The 18,193-nt window shown below is 38.9% G+C and overlaps 1 protein-coding gene across 4 annotated transcripts in view; it reads left to right on the forward strand.

Moving 5' to 3' along the window:
• Window positions 1-18,193, forward strand: part of SCP2 (sterol carrier protein 2) — a 124,115-nt gene that overhangs the window by 48,256 nt on the left and 57,666 nt on the right. For all 4 annotated transcript variants that reach the window (XM_050803132.1, XM_050803137.1, XM_050803140.1 and 1 more), the window contains 5 exons: window positions 5,234-5,297; window positions 7,150-7,236; window positions 8,646-8,796; window positions 10,854-11,001; window positions 17,668-17,775. In XM_050803132.1, the coding sequence (XP_050659089.1) occupies window positions 5,234-5,297; window positions 7,150-7,236; window positions 8,646-8,796; window positions 10,854-11,001; window positions 17,668-17,775 (558 nt within the window). The remainder of the gene's footprint in view (window positions 1-5,233; window positions 5,298-7,149; window positions 7,237-8,645; window positions 8,797-10,853; window positions 11,002-17,667; window positions 17,776-18,193) is intronic.

The following is an 18,193-nucleotide window of genomic DNA, read 5'->3' on the forward strand; positions in this document are numbered from 1 at the left end:
AATGTAATCAATATGTGGCCTTTTGGGTACGGTGCTACACACCTGTAATTCCAGCACTTTGGGAGGCTGAGGCAGGTAGATCGCTTGAGCCCAGGAGTTCAAGACCAGCCTGGGCAACATGGTGAAACCTCATCTCTACGAAAAATACAAAAGTTAGCTGGCACTGTGGCACATGCCTATAGTCTCAGCTACTTGGGAGGCTGAAGTGGGAGGACTGCTTGAGCCTGGAAGGAGGAGGCTGCAGTAAGCCGAGGTCACACCTCTGCATTCCAGCCTAGTTGATAGAGTGAGACCCTGTTTTTTTTTCTTTAAAAAAAAAAGTCCAGGCACAGTGGCTCACACCTGTAATCCCAGCATTTTGGGAGGCTGAGGTGGTGGGATCACCTGAGGTCTGGAGTTCGAGACCAGCTTGGCAAACATGGTAAAACCCCATCTCTACTAAAATACAAAAATTAGCCGGGCGTGGTTGGGTGTGCCTGTAATCCCAGCAACTGAGGATGCTAACTAAGGCAAGAGAGTTGCTTGAGCCTGGGAGGTGGAGGTTGCAGTGAGCCGAGATTGCACCTCTGTACTCCAGCCTAGGTGGCAGAGCTAGACTCCGTCTCAAAAAACAAAAAAAAAAAAAAAAGAGGGGAAAAAAAGTGACCTTTTGTGACTGGCTTCTTTAAGTTAGTATATTTTCACAGTTCATTCATGTCATAGCATGTATTAGGACCTCATTCCTTTTTACTGCTTAATAATAATCCTTATGTCATTTATTCTTATTAATAAATGGTTGGTGGTATATATTTTCCTGATTACTGTGTTAAATGTATCACATTGATTCTGATATGTAGTGTTTTCATTATCACTATTTTCTGACAAGTTCTATAATTTCCATTTCTATTTTCATTTTTTACCCGAGAATTATTTCATGGAAATATTTTTTAAATTTCCAGATGGACTTTTAATTTTATCAGTAATTTCTAGTTTTATTGCCTGGTGATTTGAGTGTGTTGTTTGTAGATTGGGGGGATTCTTAGTACTATGGTGCCCTTTTCTGTAAGTGTAGTGGAATGGGGTCTTGCAGTACTGCCCAGGCTGACTCTTCAGGTGCAATCATGGTGCACTATAGCCACAAACTCCTGGGCTCAGGCAATACTCCTGCCTCAGTGTCCTGAGTTGCTGGGACTACAGGTGTACCTTGTCCTTTTTTTGTCTTGTAGAACCATACAAATGTCCTCTTTTGCTGCTTTTCTCTTTCACTACCCAATTGCACCAAAAGGGACCTTGCCCTTTCATTTTGCTTTTTTTTTTTTTTTTTTTTTTTTCTTCTCAGAACCTATGCCTTTAAGATTCCCATCTCAGATCTCCTGTGTTTTTCAGCCCATTCCATATGGTCATGGTTTGATCTATAGGAATACTTTCTTGGTATTTTCACACTTGGGGAGGAGGCCTTTCTTTTCTTGGTAGTTTAGAGCAGTTGTTGGCCTGCCATTATCTCCCGTCTTCTCTGCACAGTTTCCTCAGCCTGCCCTCGTACCCTTAAAGGTTTGTGTAGAAACGTGAGCAATTGTTGGCTGGGATTTGGGCTTATATATTTTTTCTTTTCTTTTTCTTTTTTTTTTAACTTACAGATACTTTGAAATTTGGCATTTTCTATTTTCTAATTATGCTGAGAGTATGATTTGTGCTATTTTTTCTTGTTATTCTGTATTGGTTTTAGAGGCTATAGAAAGACACAGATTTAGGCGGCCTCCATTTTTCTTCAACCAGCTGGAAATCCTGTTGCTGGTGTGTTTTTAAGTGTATATATTTTCTCAAGTTTTACATTGCTTAGAATAATTGGACAGTTTTCTAGTCTGAAATATGAAATACAAGTGTACACTATCTTAATGGAAATGTCATTGTAGGGAACAAGGGCCTTGACCTTCTGAAGGTTCACTGAAAATCACTGACATGAGGCAGATTAACAGGAGAAAAGGCATATGAATTTATTTAATGTGTGTACACAGGAGCATTCAGAATGAAGACTCAAAGAAATGGGAAATTGTCCATTTTTGTGTTTAGGTTCAACAAAGTATGGAACAGCCGTATAGAAATATGATTGGACAAAAAGCGTATGATCTAATACTAATAGACTGAGCGGGGAAACCCAGCCAGGCCTGTCCATCTAGGTTCCTCATGGCCTCTGTGAGCAGCATTCCTTCCTTCTGGGTGTGGGGCAGGACTCTTTCTGGAATTGGGGTCTTATGACCTACAGTCAAACAAGATAGGTCAGACAATTTCTTTATGACCAGTTTTTGCATAGAAAGGTGGATGAAGTTAAAGTAATATTTCTAGGTTTTATGACTGGCTTTGGGGAAAAGGAGTTCTGGTTTCTATGACCTACCTTGGGGAAGGGGGATTCTAGTTTCTATGGTTAGCCTCAGGGGAGAATGGGCCTGAGAGACAGGAGGGTAGGAGAAGGTCAGTGAAAAACTTTTGCTTCTGAGGCCATCATTTTGGGGTGTTGTTTCTTTATTCTTCATTCAACAGATTTCTAAATGAATTGTAGAATTTTATAGAATTTAAATTGTTATTTAAAATTGCTGTTTGTGAATATTGTGAATGTGCACTAGAAATAAATAGGTAAGAAAGCTTATAGTAGTTTAAATCATTTGTAGAACCAGCAGATTTTGTGATGTCATAATTAAATTATAGGCTATTAAAATAGTTTTACATAAAGGCATAGCCTTTGAATAGCCAAAAATCTTAATTGGCAATTCAGAATCAGTAGTCGATAAGCCCTTCATCAGTGCCCAGGCTTAATAAATATGTAAATGGCAGAATATTTTTCAAGGGGATGCTATCTTTTATTGATAAATTGGATCCCATGTTACAAAAAAAGGAAGAAAAAATATGAACATTATTGAACATCTCTTATGTTAGACACTATGCCAGGTACTTTACTGTTTTAGCCACCCTTCTTCCTACCAATCTATGCATGGATTGCCTGTAAATCTAATAGAGACAATAAAGCATGTGTACTTCCTAAAACAAGGAATTTGTCACCAACTGAGGCCACCAATCCCATTTTTAGGAGATTCCAATTGTTACAGTTCCCTTTTTTCATGTTGAACCCAAATCTCTCAACCTATGGTTTGCATCCATGCTCTTGTTTTTGTCTTCTGAGAATGACAGAAAAAGCCTCTTTTACCTTGTAGCCCTTCAAATATCTGAAGCCAGACTGACCCTATATTTCATTTCTTCTCTGAACTATTCTCATTAGACGTGTTTCATAACCCATAACCAGTCTAATTGCTGTACTGTGATCCCAAGTAAGCTATTCTGCTAGTCACATCACACTATGAAATCTCTCTGAGCTTGAGGTTTCTCATAGTTGTTGTGCCTTTTTGCAGGTTGTTGTGGGAGTTCAAGAATAGAACTGAGCATTTAATTTATATTCCGATCCATCCTATTGATAGACCTTGTTGAAATTCAACATTGTAGCAGTCCCTTCTAGCTTTAGGTTTGGTGAGAGAGCCTCTATTTTTCTTACTTACTTTGTTATATAAATATTAACAAGACCAGAGCTGAGGTTAGAAGTTAGTGCTAGAAACTTTTCTCTAGGTCAATGCATTAATTAATGCCTGTTGTTTCACATGAGTGTAATATTGGGAAATGCTTCATATTTTAGTCCTCTTCTAGATGGTCATAATGCACATAGTGCAATAGTAAAGGCTCCAAATGTCTTACAGTAAAGACATGTATTTAGCTTTGTTTAATCATAGTCTAAACTTACTTGACAGAAGAATCTTCTTTTTTTTTTGTAACACCAAAAAGATAAAAATGAAAATACCCCCCACTCCAAAATCCCACACTATACTATTTCCTTATCTTGTCCAAAATGGTGTTTTGAGAAATTTCGTTAATTTTCTTTCTGCTGTCCAGATACTATGTTTTCTTTGATCTACCAGTCAATTCAGTCACGAAAAGATAACACATAATTTGACTTGTCTTATTCTTGTTGAACCCCTATTGGCTTCCTCCCGATCACTATTCTTTTTTTGAGATGAAGTCTCACGCTGTCACCTAGGCTGGAGTGCAGTGGTGCAATCTCAGCTCACTGCAATCTCTGTCTCCCTAGTTCAAGTGATTCTCCTGCCTCAGCCTCCCAAGTAGCTGAGATGACAGGCTTGTGCCACTATACCTGGCTAATTTTTGTATTTTTACTACGCCTGGCTAATTTTTGCAGTTTTATTAGAGATGGAGTCTCACCATGGTGGCTAGTCTGGTCTTGAACTCCTGACCTCAAATGACCCACCCATCTCGGCTTCCTGAAGTGCTGGAGTTACAGGCGTGAGCCCCCGCGCCTGGCCCTGATCACTATTTTTATTGTTAGAAGATCACAAGTGTGGAATTTATCTTCTCTTTTTATTAGAATTTGGATAAGGTTTGCTTAATTATGTGTATGTCATTTTTGCTCTGAAGATCATCCTCCTTGATAGAGAAGAGAGAGAGAAAACAGACATGGGAACTTTGTACTTTACTGTGCCATTAATATAACATTATCAGCTCTCATTGGTGGCTTTCTTTTTCTTTGGCCTTTACAGCACCAAATGAGAATTCAAAGCCTATTTTATTCTGTTTAGTCTTTTTAAAAGTAGTAAAAAAAAATTATTTTTGCATGTTTTACCTCATTACTGTACTTTTTTTTGTTTTCCTGACATGATTATTTAAATTTTCTGTTAAGGAATTTAAAAGGCATATGCATTTCTTATCAGGATATAACTCTTCTAAAAACTTTTCTGTTTCATCACAAGGAAAGGGAGAGAGATGAAATGTTTTATCATGCCCTGGAGAGTGCGAGTTGTGTAAAATTCTCTCAGTCTAGGGTACTAGGGTATTTGACAGATTCCTAGAGAAATTGCTGGCAGTGTTCTCCTGCCTTAAAACCACTATGTTTTGGAGTATGTTTAGGCCGTGTTTTCTTATTTTTGAAACTGGATCCTACTTATTTTAATTAGAATAGATCAGTTTGAACTGTTTTTATCTTGTGTACCAATTAGTTGATTCAGTTCATTAATTAGGCCTACATTTAATTATAAATAAAATTGTTTTGAGGGAATAGTGCTGAAGTTTTTAATGCTGATGATATATATGAAAGGGAAAACATGGAAATATTTAGCAGAACACTGAGTACCATTGCAACATTTGTTAATAAGCAGCAGAAAAACATTCACCCGCTGGTAGATGTTTGCTTTCTCTACAGGAACAAAAATTGAACACTTTGCAAAAATTGGATGGAAAAATCATAAACATTCAGTTAATAACCCGTAAGTATTTCAGAGACATGAAATAATGAAAATCTGGGTTATCGTACTGTGTAATATGCAACTTTATGCTTGAAAAGCAAATGCCAAGATCTCAAATATATTAACTAGAATGTTTTATTTTTTTCTTACAAAAGGCTTATACCCAAGTAAACTTTTGACAATTTTTCCGTTTCAGTTTTTGGCCACTGTATATTTAGAATATTATTTAAGCTAATGATTCTTTTTTTGTTTGTTTGTTTTTGAGACAGAATCTCTCTGTGTCACCCAGGCTGGAGTGCAGTGACGTGATCTTGGCTCACTGCAACCTCCACCTCCCTTGTAGCTGGGACTACAGGAACCACCATGCCCGGCTATTTTTTTTTTTTTTTAAGACACAGTCTCATTCTGTCACCGAGGTTGGAATGCAGTGGCGTGATCTCAGCTCACTACGACCTCCGCCCTCTGGGTTCAAGCGATTCTCCTGCCTCAGCCTCCCGAGTAGCTGGAATTACAGGCACCTGTCACAGCACCTGGCTAATTTTTATATTTTTAGCAGAGACAGGGTTTCACCATCTTGGCCAGGCTGGTCTTGAACTTTTGACCTTGTGGTCCACCTGCCTCTGCCTCCCAAAGTGCTGGGATTACAGGCGTGAGCCACTGCACCCAGCCTGTATTTTTAGTTGAGATGGGGTGTTGCCATGTTGGTCAGCCTGGTCTCAAACTCCTGACCTCAGGTGATCTGCCCACCTTGGCCTCCCAAAGTGCTGGGGTTACAGGTGTGAGCCACCACGCTTGGCTATTTTGTACATTTATTTAAAAGCTCCATTAGCCATAATTAATGTACTTGTATAATGTTATCACCTCAAAAGTTGGCTGAATTGTAGGTCATTTGATTTTGCTTTTAAGGAACTAGTATTCTATAATTTGCCAGGAAACATAAATATGGTATTCTGTTTTAATCCCCAACTGGTCTAACACCAACTGGGTATATTGCAACTCAATTCCACCACGAAGCATCTGGGAGTTAATGCAAACTCCATGAATTAAGGACCCAGTCCTCCACAAGACTGCTCATATGTCAGACATTAGCTGCAAGTGGGTTGCCCATGCCACTCATACTTTTGACCAACTGACCACAAATCTAGGGGTTCCCATGACTCCCTCAGGTTCAATAATTCACTAGAACAACTTACAGAACTCAGGCAAGTACTTAAACTTACAGTTTTACTATAAAGGATATAAATCAGAAACAGCCAAATGAAGAGGCATATAGAGCGAGGTCTCGGAGGATCCCAAGCAAAGCTTTCTTGCCTTTTGCCTATGGAGTTAGGGCATGTCATCCTCCGGATCCATCAAGATGTTCACCAATCAGGAAGCCCCGCTGAACACCATGTCCAGATTTTTTACTGGGGCTTCATTATATTGGCGTGCTAGATTAAATCACTGGCCACGTGACTGAGCTCAATCTCCAGCCTTCTCTTCTTCTCAGAGGTTGAGCTGGCTCAAAAGTCTCAACTCTGTAGTCACGTGGTTGGTCTTTTGGTGGTCAGTCTTCCATTTTCAAGATAACAAAGCCCACTATAAGGGACCTCATTAGCATAACACTGACTTCTATCATTCAGGAAATTCCAGCGGCTCTGGAAGCTCCAAGCCAGGAAAGCAGGACAAAGACTAAATGTTTAAAAATCAAACATACTATTTTTTAGAGTTAGGATTTTTTAAAAGGTCAATTCAGATGACATTTATAGCTATTCATAAAAATCTATCTTTTGGTTGTGAAAAGAACACTTACATATTATTCTGTTTCTGACTCTGCAACAAAAATGACAGTTGCTATCTCACATTCTGTAACTAATATTTATTTTGTATTTAGGTATTCCCAGTTCCAAGATGAATACAGTTTAGATGAAGTGATGGCATCTAAAAAAGTTTTTGATTTTTTGACTATCTTACAATGTTGGTAAGAAAAATATATTTTAACATTTAATGAGAGAAGTAACTGCTCCCCTTCCTGCCACCCCGCTGTGGTTAAACCTTAGGCTCTGTATCTGGGCAGAGCTTTCACAGAACTCCTCCCAGTGCCGTCTCCATCCCACGTCCCCACTCTGGGTCACTTCACTAGAGTACCCTTACTTCCTATTCCTGCCTGGAGACAGACTGCCTCTTCTCTTGGAAAATGATGTGTTTTACTTCTTCTTGCATGACTTCTACCTACTTTGGTGATTTCAATTGTATTTATTCACTAAACTGTGGCTTAGGGGGCCAGTGGAGTCCAAAGCATTTTGTTTTTCCTGCTATGTACTTCTACTACAGGAAATACTACTCTATAATAGTAGCTATGAGTAAAAGTAAAACAAGGAAAAATTCATAGCTCTAATGATGGTAATAGTTGTTTCTTGCAAAGTGCTTGACAGTATCTGTCTCCTAGACAATGGAGTGAGTACTGCCTAGCTCCTGCCTGTGTCCCAGTTAACACCTGGCTGTGCCCTGTAGATACAGGCTGGGATGGAAAGAAAGAAGTTGGGTCAGCTTTTATTTGTTGTGATATGAGGGTCTGCCCATTTAGAAAATCTAACTGAAGTCGCAGAGGGCTTCTTGTGTTTGCTACCTTCCATCCCAATTTGCTGTAAGAGAAAGATCTATTTAAGATATCGAGAGTCTTAACTAAAGCAGATGGTTTAGTATCCCCAATCTATCTTTTCCCAGTTTCCAAAAGGATTTCAGGACTGAGTTATTTGGAGATAGTAAAGTTGGATCTGGGGCAGTCTGTACTAGGATAGGAATAACCTTTTGGACTCACTCCTCAGAAGATGCCTTATGCATCTCCAGAGGCAAATTGGTGATTCTTTGCAATAAGAACTTTTTGGGGCAGGGCGCGGTAGCTCATGCCTGTAATCCCAGCACATTGGAAGGCCGAGGCGAGCAGATCACCTAAGGTCGGGAGTTCGAGACCAACCTGACCAACATGGAGAAACCCTGTCTCTACTGAAAATACAAAATTAGCTGGGCATGGTGACGCATGCCTGCAATCTCAGCTACTCAGGAGGCTGAGGCAGAAGAATCACTTGAACCCGGGAGGAGGTGGTTGCAATTTCGGTGAGCCAAGATCACATCATTGCACTCCAGCCTAGGCAACAAGAGCGAAACTCCATCTCAAAAAAAAAAAAAAAAAGAACTTTTTGGGACTCTTAGATACCAAGTAGTGATTGACAACATTTAAGTTCTTGATAGAGGTTCAGTCCTTAGGTGGGAAGCATGAGATTTACAACTGTAGATATCACAAAGAAGACAATCCATTGACCAGCAAGTATATTTGGCCTTTCTTTTCACATACAAGGAACTCCTAGAACTGTTTTTACTTCCTCTTAGTCCCACTTCAGATGGTGCTGCAGCAGCAATTTTGGCCAGTGAAGCATTTGTACAGAAGTATGGCTTGCAATCCAAAGCTGTGGAAATTTTGGCACAAGAAATGATGACTGATTTGCCAAGCTCGTTTGAAGAAAAGAGCGTTATTAAAATGGTATGTCTGAGATTCTGTTTATTTGTTATTTTTATTTTTTTTTATTTTTAAGATAGAGTCTCATGCTTCTTGTGATAGAGCCATGCATTATTATATAATAACTTTTAATTTACTAGACATGCTATTTATCATTATTTTAAGTTGACTATGCCTAGAACTCCAATGTTACAGAGTTAAGGGAAAAAACAGATTATTTTGTTTTGTTGTCCCTTTTCTTTTCTTTTCTCTTCTCTTCTCTTCTTTTCTTTTCTTTTTTTAGACAGGGTCTTACTCTGTCACTCAGGCTGCAGTGCAGTAGTGCGATCTCAGCTTACTGTAATTTCCACATCCCAGGCTCAATCACTCCTCCCACTTCAGCCTCCCAAGTAGCTGGGACTACAGGCACATGCCACCACTGCCAGCTAATGTTTATATTTTTTGTAGAGACACGGTTTTGCCATGTTTCCCAGGCTGGTCTTAAACTCCTGGCTCAAGTGATCCACCTGCCTCAGCCTTCCAAAGTGCTGGGATTATAAGTGTGAATCACCACATATGGCCACAAAGATGATTTTAATGAACTTTCTTGACCCTCACCACTTAAAAAATTCTGATTAAAGATTGAGTACAAAATGGAAAAAGTAAAAAAGATGAAAATTCAGACCTAGAGTTAGTTGAATATTTGAAGACATACACACAATACACAAAATTGCATGCTAAATTATAGTTTACAGAATGATTTTACAACAACACTGTGAATTGGCAAATGTTTTTGTAACTGCCCAAGATCACAGTTAGATTGTGGCAGAGGTAGAATTTATACTTAGGTTTCCTGGTTATAGTACGTTTTTCATTACACCACAGTTTTATTTCTTTTTCTTTTTGAGACAGGATCTTGCTTTGTTGCCCAGGCTGGAGTGTGGTGATGCGATCATAGCTCACTGCAACCTCTGCCTCCTAGGCTCAAGCAGTCCTCGCACTTCAGCCTCTAGAGTAAGTGGGACTACAGGCACGTGCCACCACACCTGGCTAAATTTTTGTATTATTATTTTTTTTTTTTGTAAAGACAGTGTTTTGCCATGTTACCCAGCCTGGTCTTCTACTCCTGTACTCAAGCGATCCACCTGCCTTGGCCTTTGAAAGTGCCAAAGTGCTGGGATTACACGCATGAGCCACCATGCCTGGCCTCACAGTTTTATTCCTTGAAGAAAAGTTATTTTATCATTTGAGGCCAAAGACATATTAGGAGCATGGACTTTGGAAAAATGGTTTGAATCCTAGATGATTTTCTAAAGAAGATTGTGTCAATTTATATAGAAATTCTCCCATATTTTTCAGTGTATCTGACTCATAATGATCTGGTAATAAATGTCTGCAACTTGTTTATCACAACTATACATTGTAGTTTGACAGAGGTTTTGTAACTTAGCACAAGATATGCTCTGAGGAATTCTAGGTCCTTTTAATATATTTTATTTAAAAATTCTGTCATTTTTTAGTACAAAATTGAATATGTACATACTTCTCCTAGATGTTATTTTATTTGGACTTTCTGTGTAATATAGAATCAATTGACTGACCCTCCTTCCCTCCATTCCTCCCTCCCTCCCTTCCTCCCTTTCTTTCCTTTTCCCTTTCCTCTCTTTCTTTTCTTCTTCTTTTTTTTTTTTTTTTTTTGAGACAGAATCTTGCTCTTTCATCCAGGCTGGAATTGAGTGGGGTGATCCTGGTTCACTGCAGCCTTGACCTCCTGGGCTCAAACGATCCTCCCAGCTTAGCCTCCCGAGTATCTGGGACCACAGGCACATACTACCACGCCGGGCTAATTTTTAAATTATTTGTAAAGACAGGATCTTCCAATGTTGCCCAGGCTGGCCTCAAACTCCTGGGCTCAAGCGATCCTCCTGCCTCAGCTTCCCAAAGTGCTTGGATTATAGGCATGAGCCACTGCACCTGGCCAAGATTTCAATATATATGGTCAATTATCAGTTGTTAAGGTTATGCATCTATTAATCTCTTAAACTACTTGTCTAAAAGGCCTAGTTTTGGTGCCCTTTATTTATATATGGTTTTGGTTTTAGGTTGGCTTTGATATGAGTAAAGAAGCTGCAAGAAAATGCTATGAGAAATCTGGCCTGACACCAAATGATATTGACGTAATAGAACTTCACGATTGCTTTTCTACCAACGAACTCCTTACTTATGAAGCATTGGGACTCTGTCCAGAAGGTAACATCTTTGAATAGGGCAGATTAATTTGGTAAATTTCATTGAGAAAACTTCCTTGCACTTCAGGAAGTGCTTCGCACTTCGCACTTTGGACCATTAGATAAAAGAATTCACTATTCGCTTTTCCCTTCACATTGGCTCTGCCACACTGTGGGAAGTGAATGTAAGGTGTTTTGGTAGTGGACTTTTTAGAACTTGTGGTATTAGGCAGTACCAACACTAAGATGATGGAGTATCCAAATAATTTGTATTCTGATTATATTATTTGTCTAGAAGGCTCTTTTATCTGATCAAAATAGCTACTCCATCTTTCTTATGCTTATTCTTTGCATGAGCTTTTATTCATTTGCTTTCAACCATTTATGTTAATTTATTTAAAGTGTATCTCTTATAGGCAGCATGTAAGCAATAATTTTTTTTGTTTTTTCATTTTTCTGAGACAGACTCTCTCTCTGTAGCCCAGACTGGAGTGCAGTGGTGCAATCTCCGCTCACTGCAACCTCCACCTCCTGGGTTCAAGTGATTCTTCTGCCTCAGCCTCTTATGTAGCTTGGATTACAGGCACCCACCACCATGCCCGGCTAATTTTTGTATTTTTAGTAGAAACAGGGTTTCACCATGTTAGCCAGACTGGTCTCAAACTCCTGACCTCAGGTGATTCACTCACCTAGGCCTCCCAAAGTGCTGGGATTATAGGCGTGAGCCACCACGCCCAGCCACGATAATATATTTTTTTAAATCTACTTTGTTGAATTTTGCCTTTTAACTGGAGTGTTGAAACCTGTGCTGATAATGATAGCCACTAGCTATACTTTAGTCTTTGAAATGTAGCTAGTCCAAATTGACGTGTGCTGTAAGTGTGAAGTACACATGGGGTTTGGGAGACTTAATATTGAAAAATATAATGTAAAGTATTTCATTAATAATTTTTTTTTTTTTTTGAGACAGAGTCTCGCTCTGTTGCCCAGGCTGGAGTGCAATGGTGTGATCTCGGCTCATTGCAACTTCTTCCTGGGTTCAAGCGATTCTTGTGCCTCAGCCTCCTGAGTAGCTGAGATTACAGGTGCACATGCCACCATGCCCAGCTAATTTTTGTAATTTTAGTAGAGACAGGGTTTCACCATGTTGCCCAGGCTGTTCTCAAACTCCTGGCCTCAAGCAATCTACCCACCTCAGCCTCCCAAAGTGCTGGAGTTACAGGCATGAGCCACCTGGCCCACTGATAATTTTTTTATGTTGATTGCATGTTGAATGAAAATATTTTATATATATATATAATGTATAAATTAAATAAAATATATACTAGAAAATTTAAAAGTATTGTGTGGGCATTATATTTCTGTTAGACAATAGTGATTTAGATCATTAATGTAATTATTGATATAGTAGGATTTAGGTTAGTCATTTAATTATCTGTTATCTATTTGACCCTGTAATTTTTGTTCCTCTGTGCCCCTCCTCTTGACTGCTTTTGCATTATTTAAATATTTTTAGTTTGCCATTTCAACTTATTGTTTTTTTCACCATATCTCTTTGTTTTTTCTTCTTTGTTTATCCCAGTGGTTGCTATAGAGCATGGTTTATCAACCTTGGCACTGTTGACATTTGAGCTCTATCATTCTTGTGATACAGCTTGTGTATGGTAGGATATTCAGCAATATCCCCACCTCTTATCTACTAAATGCCAGTAGCACCACCCCCCACAGTTGTAACAACCATAAAATGTCTCCAAATATTGCCAGATGTCTTCTGGGGGGTAAATCTCTCCCAGTTGGCAGGGCACGGTGGCTCACGCCTGTAATCCCAGCACTTCGGGAGGCCAAGGCAGGTGGATCAGGAGGTCCAGAGATTGAGACCATCCTGGCTAACATGGTGAAAGCCTGCCTCTACTAAATATGCAAAAAATTAGCCTGAATTCTCTTTAGTTTTCCTTCAACTGAAAATGTCTTTATAATATTATATATTGGGATTTTCAATTTTTTTCTCTGCTTCTTCTGGGCTTCCAATGATGCATATATTAAACTTTTGGATATTGTCCCATAAGTCCCTGAAACTGTTCACTTTGAATCCCTTTTCTCTCTGTTCTTCACATTTGATAATTTGTGTTGATATATCTTTAAATTCACTGACTCCTCCTTCATCTTCTTTCTACTCATAAACCATTCTAGTGAGTTTTCTATTTCAAATATGGTATTTTCAGTTCTAAAATTTCCATTTGGTTCATTTTATAGTTTCTGTTTCTCTGCTGAGAGCCTGTATCTTTTTTTTCATTTCTAGTGGGCTTTCTTTACCTTGCAGTTCTAACGGCTGTTTTAAAGTCTTTAATAATTCCATAATCTGGGCTTTCTTAGGTTTTGCATCATTGATTGTCTTTTACCTTGAGAGTATTGGTTACATTTTCTGATTCTTTGTGTAGCAAATAATTTTGGATTGTATCCTGGACAGGGTGAACGTCCCGTTATACAGATCCTTTGGAGAATGTTGGTTTTTGTTTTAACAAGCATTTAAGCCAGTATGTTCTGACAATAAGTTCTGTCTTGCCTTCGGAGGGTGGTGGTTAAAGTCTTTGCTCAGCTCTCTAAACGTATGCCTACATCAGAGTGAGCCTGAGATTTGTACAGGTCTGTACACAGAATTAGGGGATCCTCTTCTCTGGTTCACTCCACTGTGGACTTCTTCTCTTACTCTCCAGCCTGCGGAGGTTTCTTTTCCTAGTTCCTTTGGTTAGGAAGATGGGGTTTCTGTTAGAGTTTTAGCTACCTTTGCTGCTTCTGCTGCCATGCTGTTCCAGGGCTGTGCTCAACCTTGGGGCAAAGCTGTTGAGAGAGAGAGCCTAAAAAGAAAAAAGACAACCAGGACCTCACCCTTATGCAGTGGCTTCTCCAAGTTTTGACTTGCTCTATAATCCCCCTGCTTTTATTTACTTTTCAGAGTCCTCAGGTAGTTTTTAAAACATTTTTTATTTTTATATCCAGTGTTTTCAGTTGTAATCAATGCAAGAGATGAACTGTAGTGAACATATTCTGCCTAATATGGAACTTAATCTCAAAGTTAAATGTTTTATATAGATACAGATATAAAATGATTGCTTACTTACTTTTTTTTTTTCTTTGAGACGGAGTTTCTCTCTTGTTGCCCAGGCTGGAGTGCAATGGGGCGATCTTGGCTCACCACAACCTCCACCACCTAGGTTCAAGTGATTCTCCTGCCTCAGCCTCCCGTGTAGCTGGGATTGCAGGCATGCGCCACCATGCCCAGCTAATTTTGTATTTTTAGTAGAGACGGGGTTTCACCATGCTGGCCAGGTTGGTCTCAAACTCCTGAATGCAGGTGATCTGCCTGCCTTGGCCTCCCAAAGTGCCAGGATTGTAGGTGTGAATCACCACCCCCGGCTTTTTTTTTTTTCCGAGACAGAGTTTTGCTGTTGCTGCCCAGGCTGGAGCACAATGGTGAGATTTCAGCTAACTGCAACCTCCCCCTCCCAGGTTCTGGTGCTTCTCTTGCCTCAGCCTCCCGAGTAGCTGCGATTATAGGGGTGCGTCACCACACCTGGCTAATTCTTGCATTTTTTTTTTTTTTTTAAGTAGAGATGGTTTCACCATGTTGGTCAGGCTGGTCCTGACCTCAGGTGATCCACCCACCCCAGCCTCCCAAAGTGCTGGGATTACAAGTGTGAGCCACTACGCCCGGCCAAAATGATTACTTTCAAACTTATACTCCTGCTTGAACTGCTCCTCCAACCTCTAGACTCAAGAATCCAGCTGCCTGCTTTTTAGGGGTTTCTTTGGATGTCTCATAGGCATCTCAAACCTAAGTCCAAAATTGAGCGATGGATATTTTTCAATCTTTCTCCTCCCTCAGTCTTCCCCATCCTTCTGCTGCTTAAACTGGAAGCCATCAGGCTTGAATTCTTTTCTCTCTCTCACAGTCATCATTAAGTCTCTCTCTAAGTCCCATTGGCTATGGACTCTACCTTCAGATACATCCAGAATATGACCACATCTCACACTTTTGTCACTGCCAGCCTAGTGCAGAACAGCATCGTTTCTCATTTATATTATTGTTGGAGTCTTATAACTGGTTCCCTGCTTCTGCCTTGTCTCTCTAGACTGATGCTAGAATGTGCAGTAAATCAGTTCATTCATTCATTCAAAACCCAGTAGTTTCTCAACTCACTCAGACGAACAAGCCAAATGTGATCTGTCCTCCTTACTCCCCACTCCCATCTCTGACTTCCTCTGCTTTTCTCTGAATCGTCTACTCTGCTGCAGCCACATTGGCTTCCTTCTTCAAGCACTGGAAGCTCGCTCCTGTTTCAGGGCCTTTGTTCCAACTATACATGATTTGCTTCCTCACTCCCTTCAGGTCTTTGACTAATATCCTTCTCAGTGGAAGCCTTCTCCAATCACTTTGTCTGAAATATAAATCACTCACCTCCATCTTCCTTGTCTCAATGCGTCCTATGCCCTTTTCTTGCTTTCTTTTTTCCCTTGGCATTTATCACCACTTTACATATTTCTTTACTTATTTTACCTATTGTCTGTCTTTTCCTCACCCCTCTCCCCACAATAACTTAAACTCCATGATAGTAAGGATTTTCATTTGGTTCGCTGTTGTATCCTTAAGTTCCTAGTTTAGTTTTTGGCACAGAACAGGTATAATAATTGTTTTCCAAAAGCATATGCATTTGTTTTCCTATCTATGCTAGGTGAGAGTGTTCATTTACAGTACTTTAGTCTCTGAATATTTTTAGTTGATGAGTTCAAGATAACTTCCCTTTGGAATCTTTTAATACTTTACAAGATTGTATACATTATAGGAAAAGTGTAGTGAATTATTCATTTTTAGGGGTTAGCTTGTGTTTAGTTTGCTATTACTTGCTATAGAAACAATATTTATCAGTTTGTAAGTAGCAATAGTAGATAGATTCATCTCTGATGACTACAACCTCAGAGCAATTTCTAAGATAGAAACATACTAAAAAATAAAAGAGAGAATGCCTTAACCAATGGTTTTATCTATAACTTAGATTTAAAGCCAAATTAGAAGTGTCAGTCATCTAAAATCCTGTGATTAGTGTATTTCATTTTACCAACAGAGGAACTTTTGTTTTTGAAGGCAATATAATATATTAGCTGAGAACACAGGCTGTGGAGCCAGGGTGCCTGAGTATTAATCCTGGATCTCTTGCTGTTGCCTTGGCTGATTTCTTAATATCTCTGTCTGTTTTCTCATCTCAGAAATGAGAATGATAGCACCTACTTCATAGGATTGAATATTAAATTATATAAATATGGTCATCTCTCAGTATCTGTGGGGGGTTGTTTCTAAGACCTCCCACAGATACCAAAATCCATGGAAGTTGCTTATATAAAATGGCATAATTTTTGCATATAACCTATGCACATCCTCCCGTATACTTTAAATAATGTCTAGATTACTTATAATAACTACACATCACTTCATTCACATGGATTCAATGTAGTACTCAGCACATACAAATTGAAGTTTTGCTTTTTGTAATTTTTTTCTTCTGAATATATATATATGTATTTTTGAGACAGAGTTTTGCTCTTGTCACCCAGGCTGGAGTGCAATGGTACGACCTTGACTCACTGCAACCTCTGCCTCCCAGGTTCAAGCGATTCTCCTGCCTCAGCCTCCTGAGTAGTTGGGATTACAGGGGTGCACCACCATGCCTGGCTAATTTTTGTATTTTTAGTAGAGATGGGGTTTCACCATGTTGGCCAGGCTGGTCTCGAACTCCTGACCTCAGGTGATCTACCTGCCTCGGTCTCCCAAAGTGCTGGGATTACAGGCATCAGCCATGGTGCCTGGCGTCTTCTGAATATTTTTGATCTGTGGATGGTTGAATCCATGATGTGGAACTTGTGGATGCTGACTGTGTATACAGACAATAATTAGAACAAGACCTGACCCAGAGTGAGTGCTCAAAAGCTATTCGCTACCTTTGACAGCATCACCACCATCATTATTGTCATTATTTGGAGTGTCCACATCTTATTACTTTATCGTAAATATGATGTGGAAGACAATTTTATACAATACATACATTTTTATTTACTTCTTAACCATCTGGGAGAATGACCAAATGACCAGGAAATTGACAGGAATATTGAAGCCACCGAGCACATGAAATAATTGTTTTTTAACCTTACTTTTGTGGCTCAACAGTGTTTTCAGACATTTGTCTTCATTTTATGAAAGTGTCTTTTTTCTCCTGTTTTTCCATATTTATTAAAAATACTTATATAGTATATAGCAGTACAGTTGAAAATAGAAAAGAACACATTTTGGCAAAATTATGCATTTTGGCAAAAAAGCTGACATAATTATTTTAGTTATAGCATTATATCCATTTCAGTTCTATTCTCCTAGTTCTCTGAATCTCTACCATATTTAGAGCAATTTTGGAAGGCAGAGAGCTCTATGGAACTAATAGGAGCTTTTGTTTCATACAGGAAATGTTCTGAAATTGTAAGTATTTATTACTTTTGAAAGTGCTTATGTCAAATTGTTGTTAGTTTGAACTGTTAAGAAATATTTGCTCCAAGAAATTCTTGGCTATATGGAAATCTTATAAAAGCATATCATTTGTTCTATTGTTACTATTAACGTTTGTAAATATTATTTTTTCTTCTATAGGACAAGGTGCAACACTGGTTGATAGAGGAGATAATACATATGGAGGAAAGTGGGTTATAAATCCTAGTGGTGGACTGATTTCAAAGGGACACCCACTAGGAGCTACAGGTAATACTACATACAGATTTCATACATTTTTAAATCATTTTTTCCTTAAGTGTGAACGAATTAGTCTTTCATTTGAATGAAATATTATATTCTTTGAACTTGGTAGCTGGTGCTCTACATGATTGTTTAGCTGCAATATTTTTGATGTTCCATTAAGTAGAGCACACTTAAATAATCTTGATTAATTGATGAGAATTTGAATTAATTAAAACTAAATTCAAGATGTTTCCAAGTAGAGATCTTACTGGACTTGCTAAATAAGAATCATTTGAAATGAGCATGTTATTTATATGTAGTTGTATACTTGGTTGACATTGCATGGAAATTATTTTCTCTTGAGACAACGGGACTAGAATTTATAAAGTAAGAATTTTACTATGGCTCTGCTGTTGACTGGCTGGCTGTGTGAAACTATTTT

Source organism: Macaca thibetana, chromosome 1 (genome assembly GCF_024542745.1).
Source record: "Macaca thibetana thibetana isolate TM-01 chromosome 1, ASM2454274v1, whole genome shotgun sequence".
Taxonomy (NCBI): domain Eukaryota; kingdom Metazoa; phylum Chordata; class Mammalia; order Primates; family Cercopithecidae; genus Macaca; species Macaca thibetana.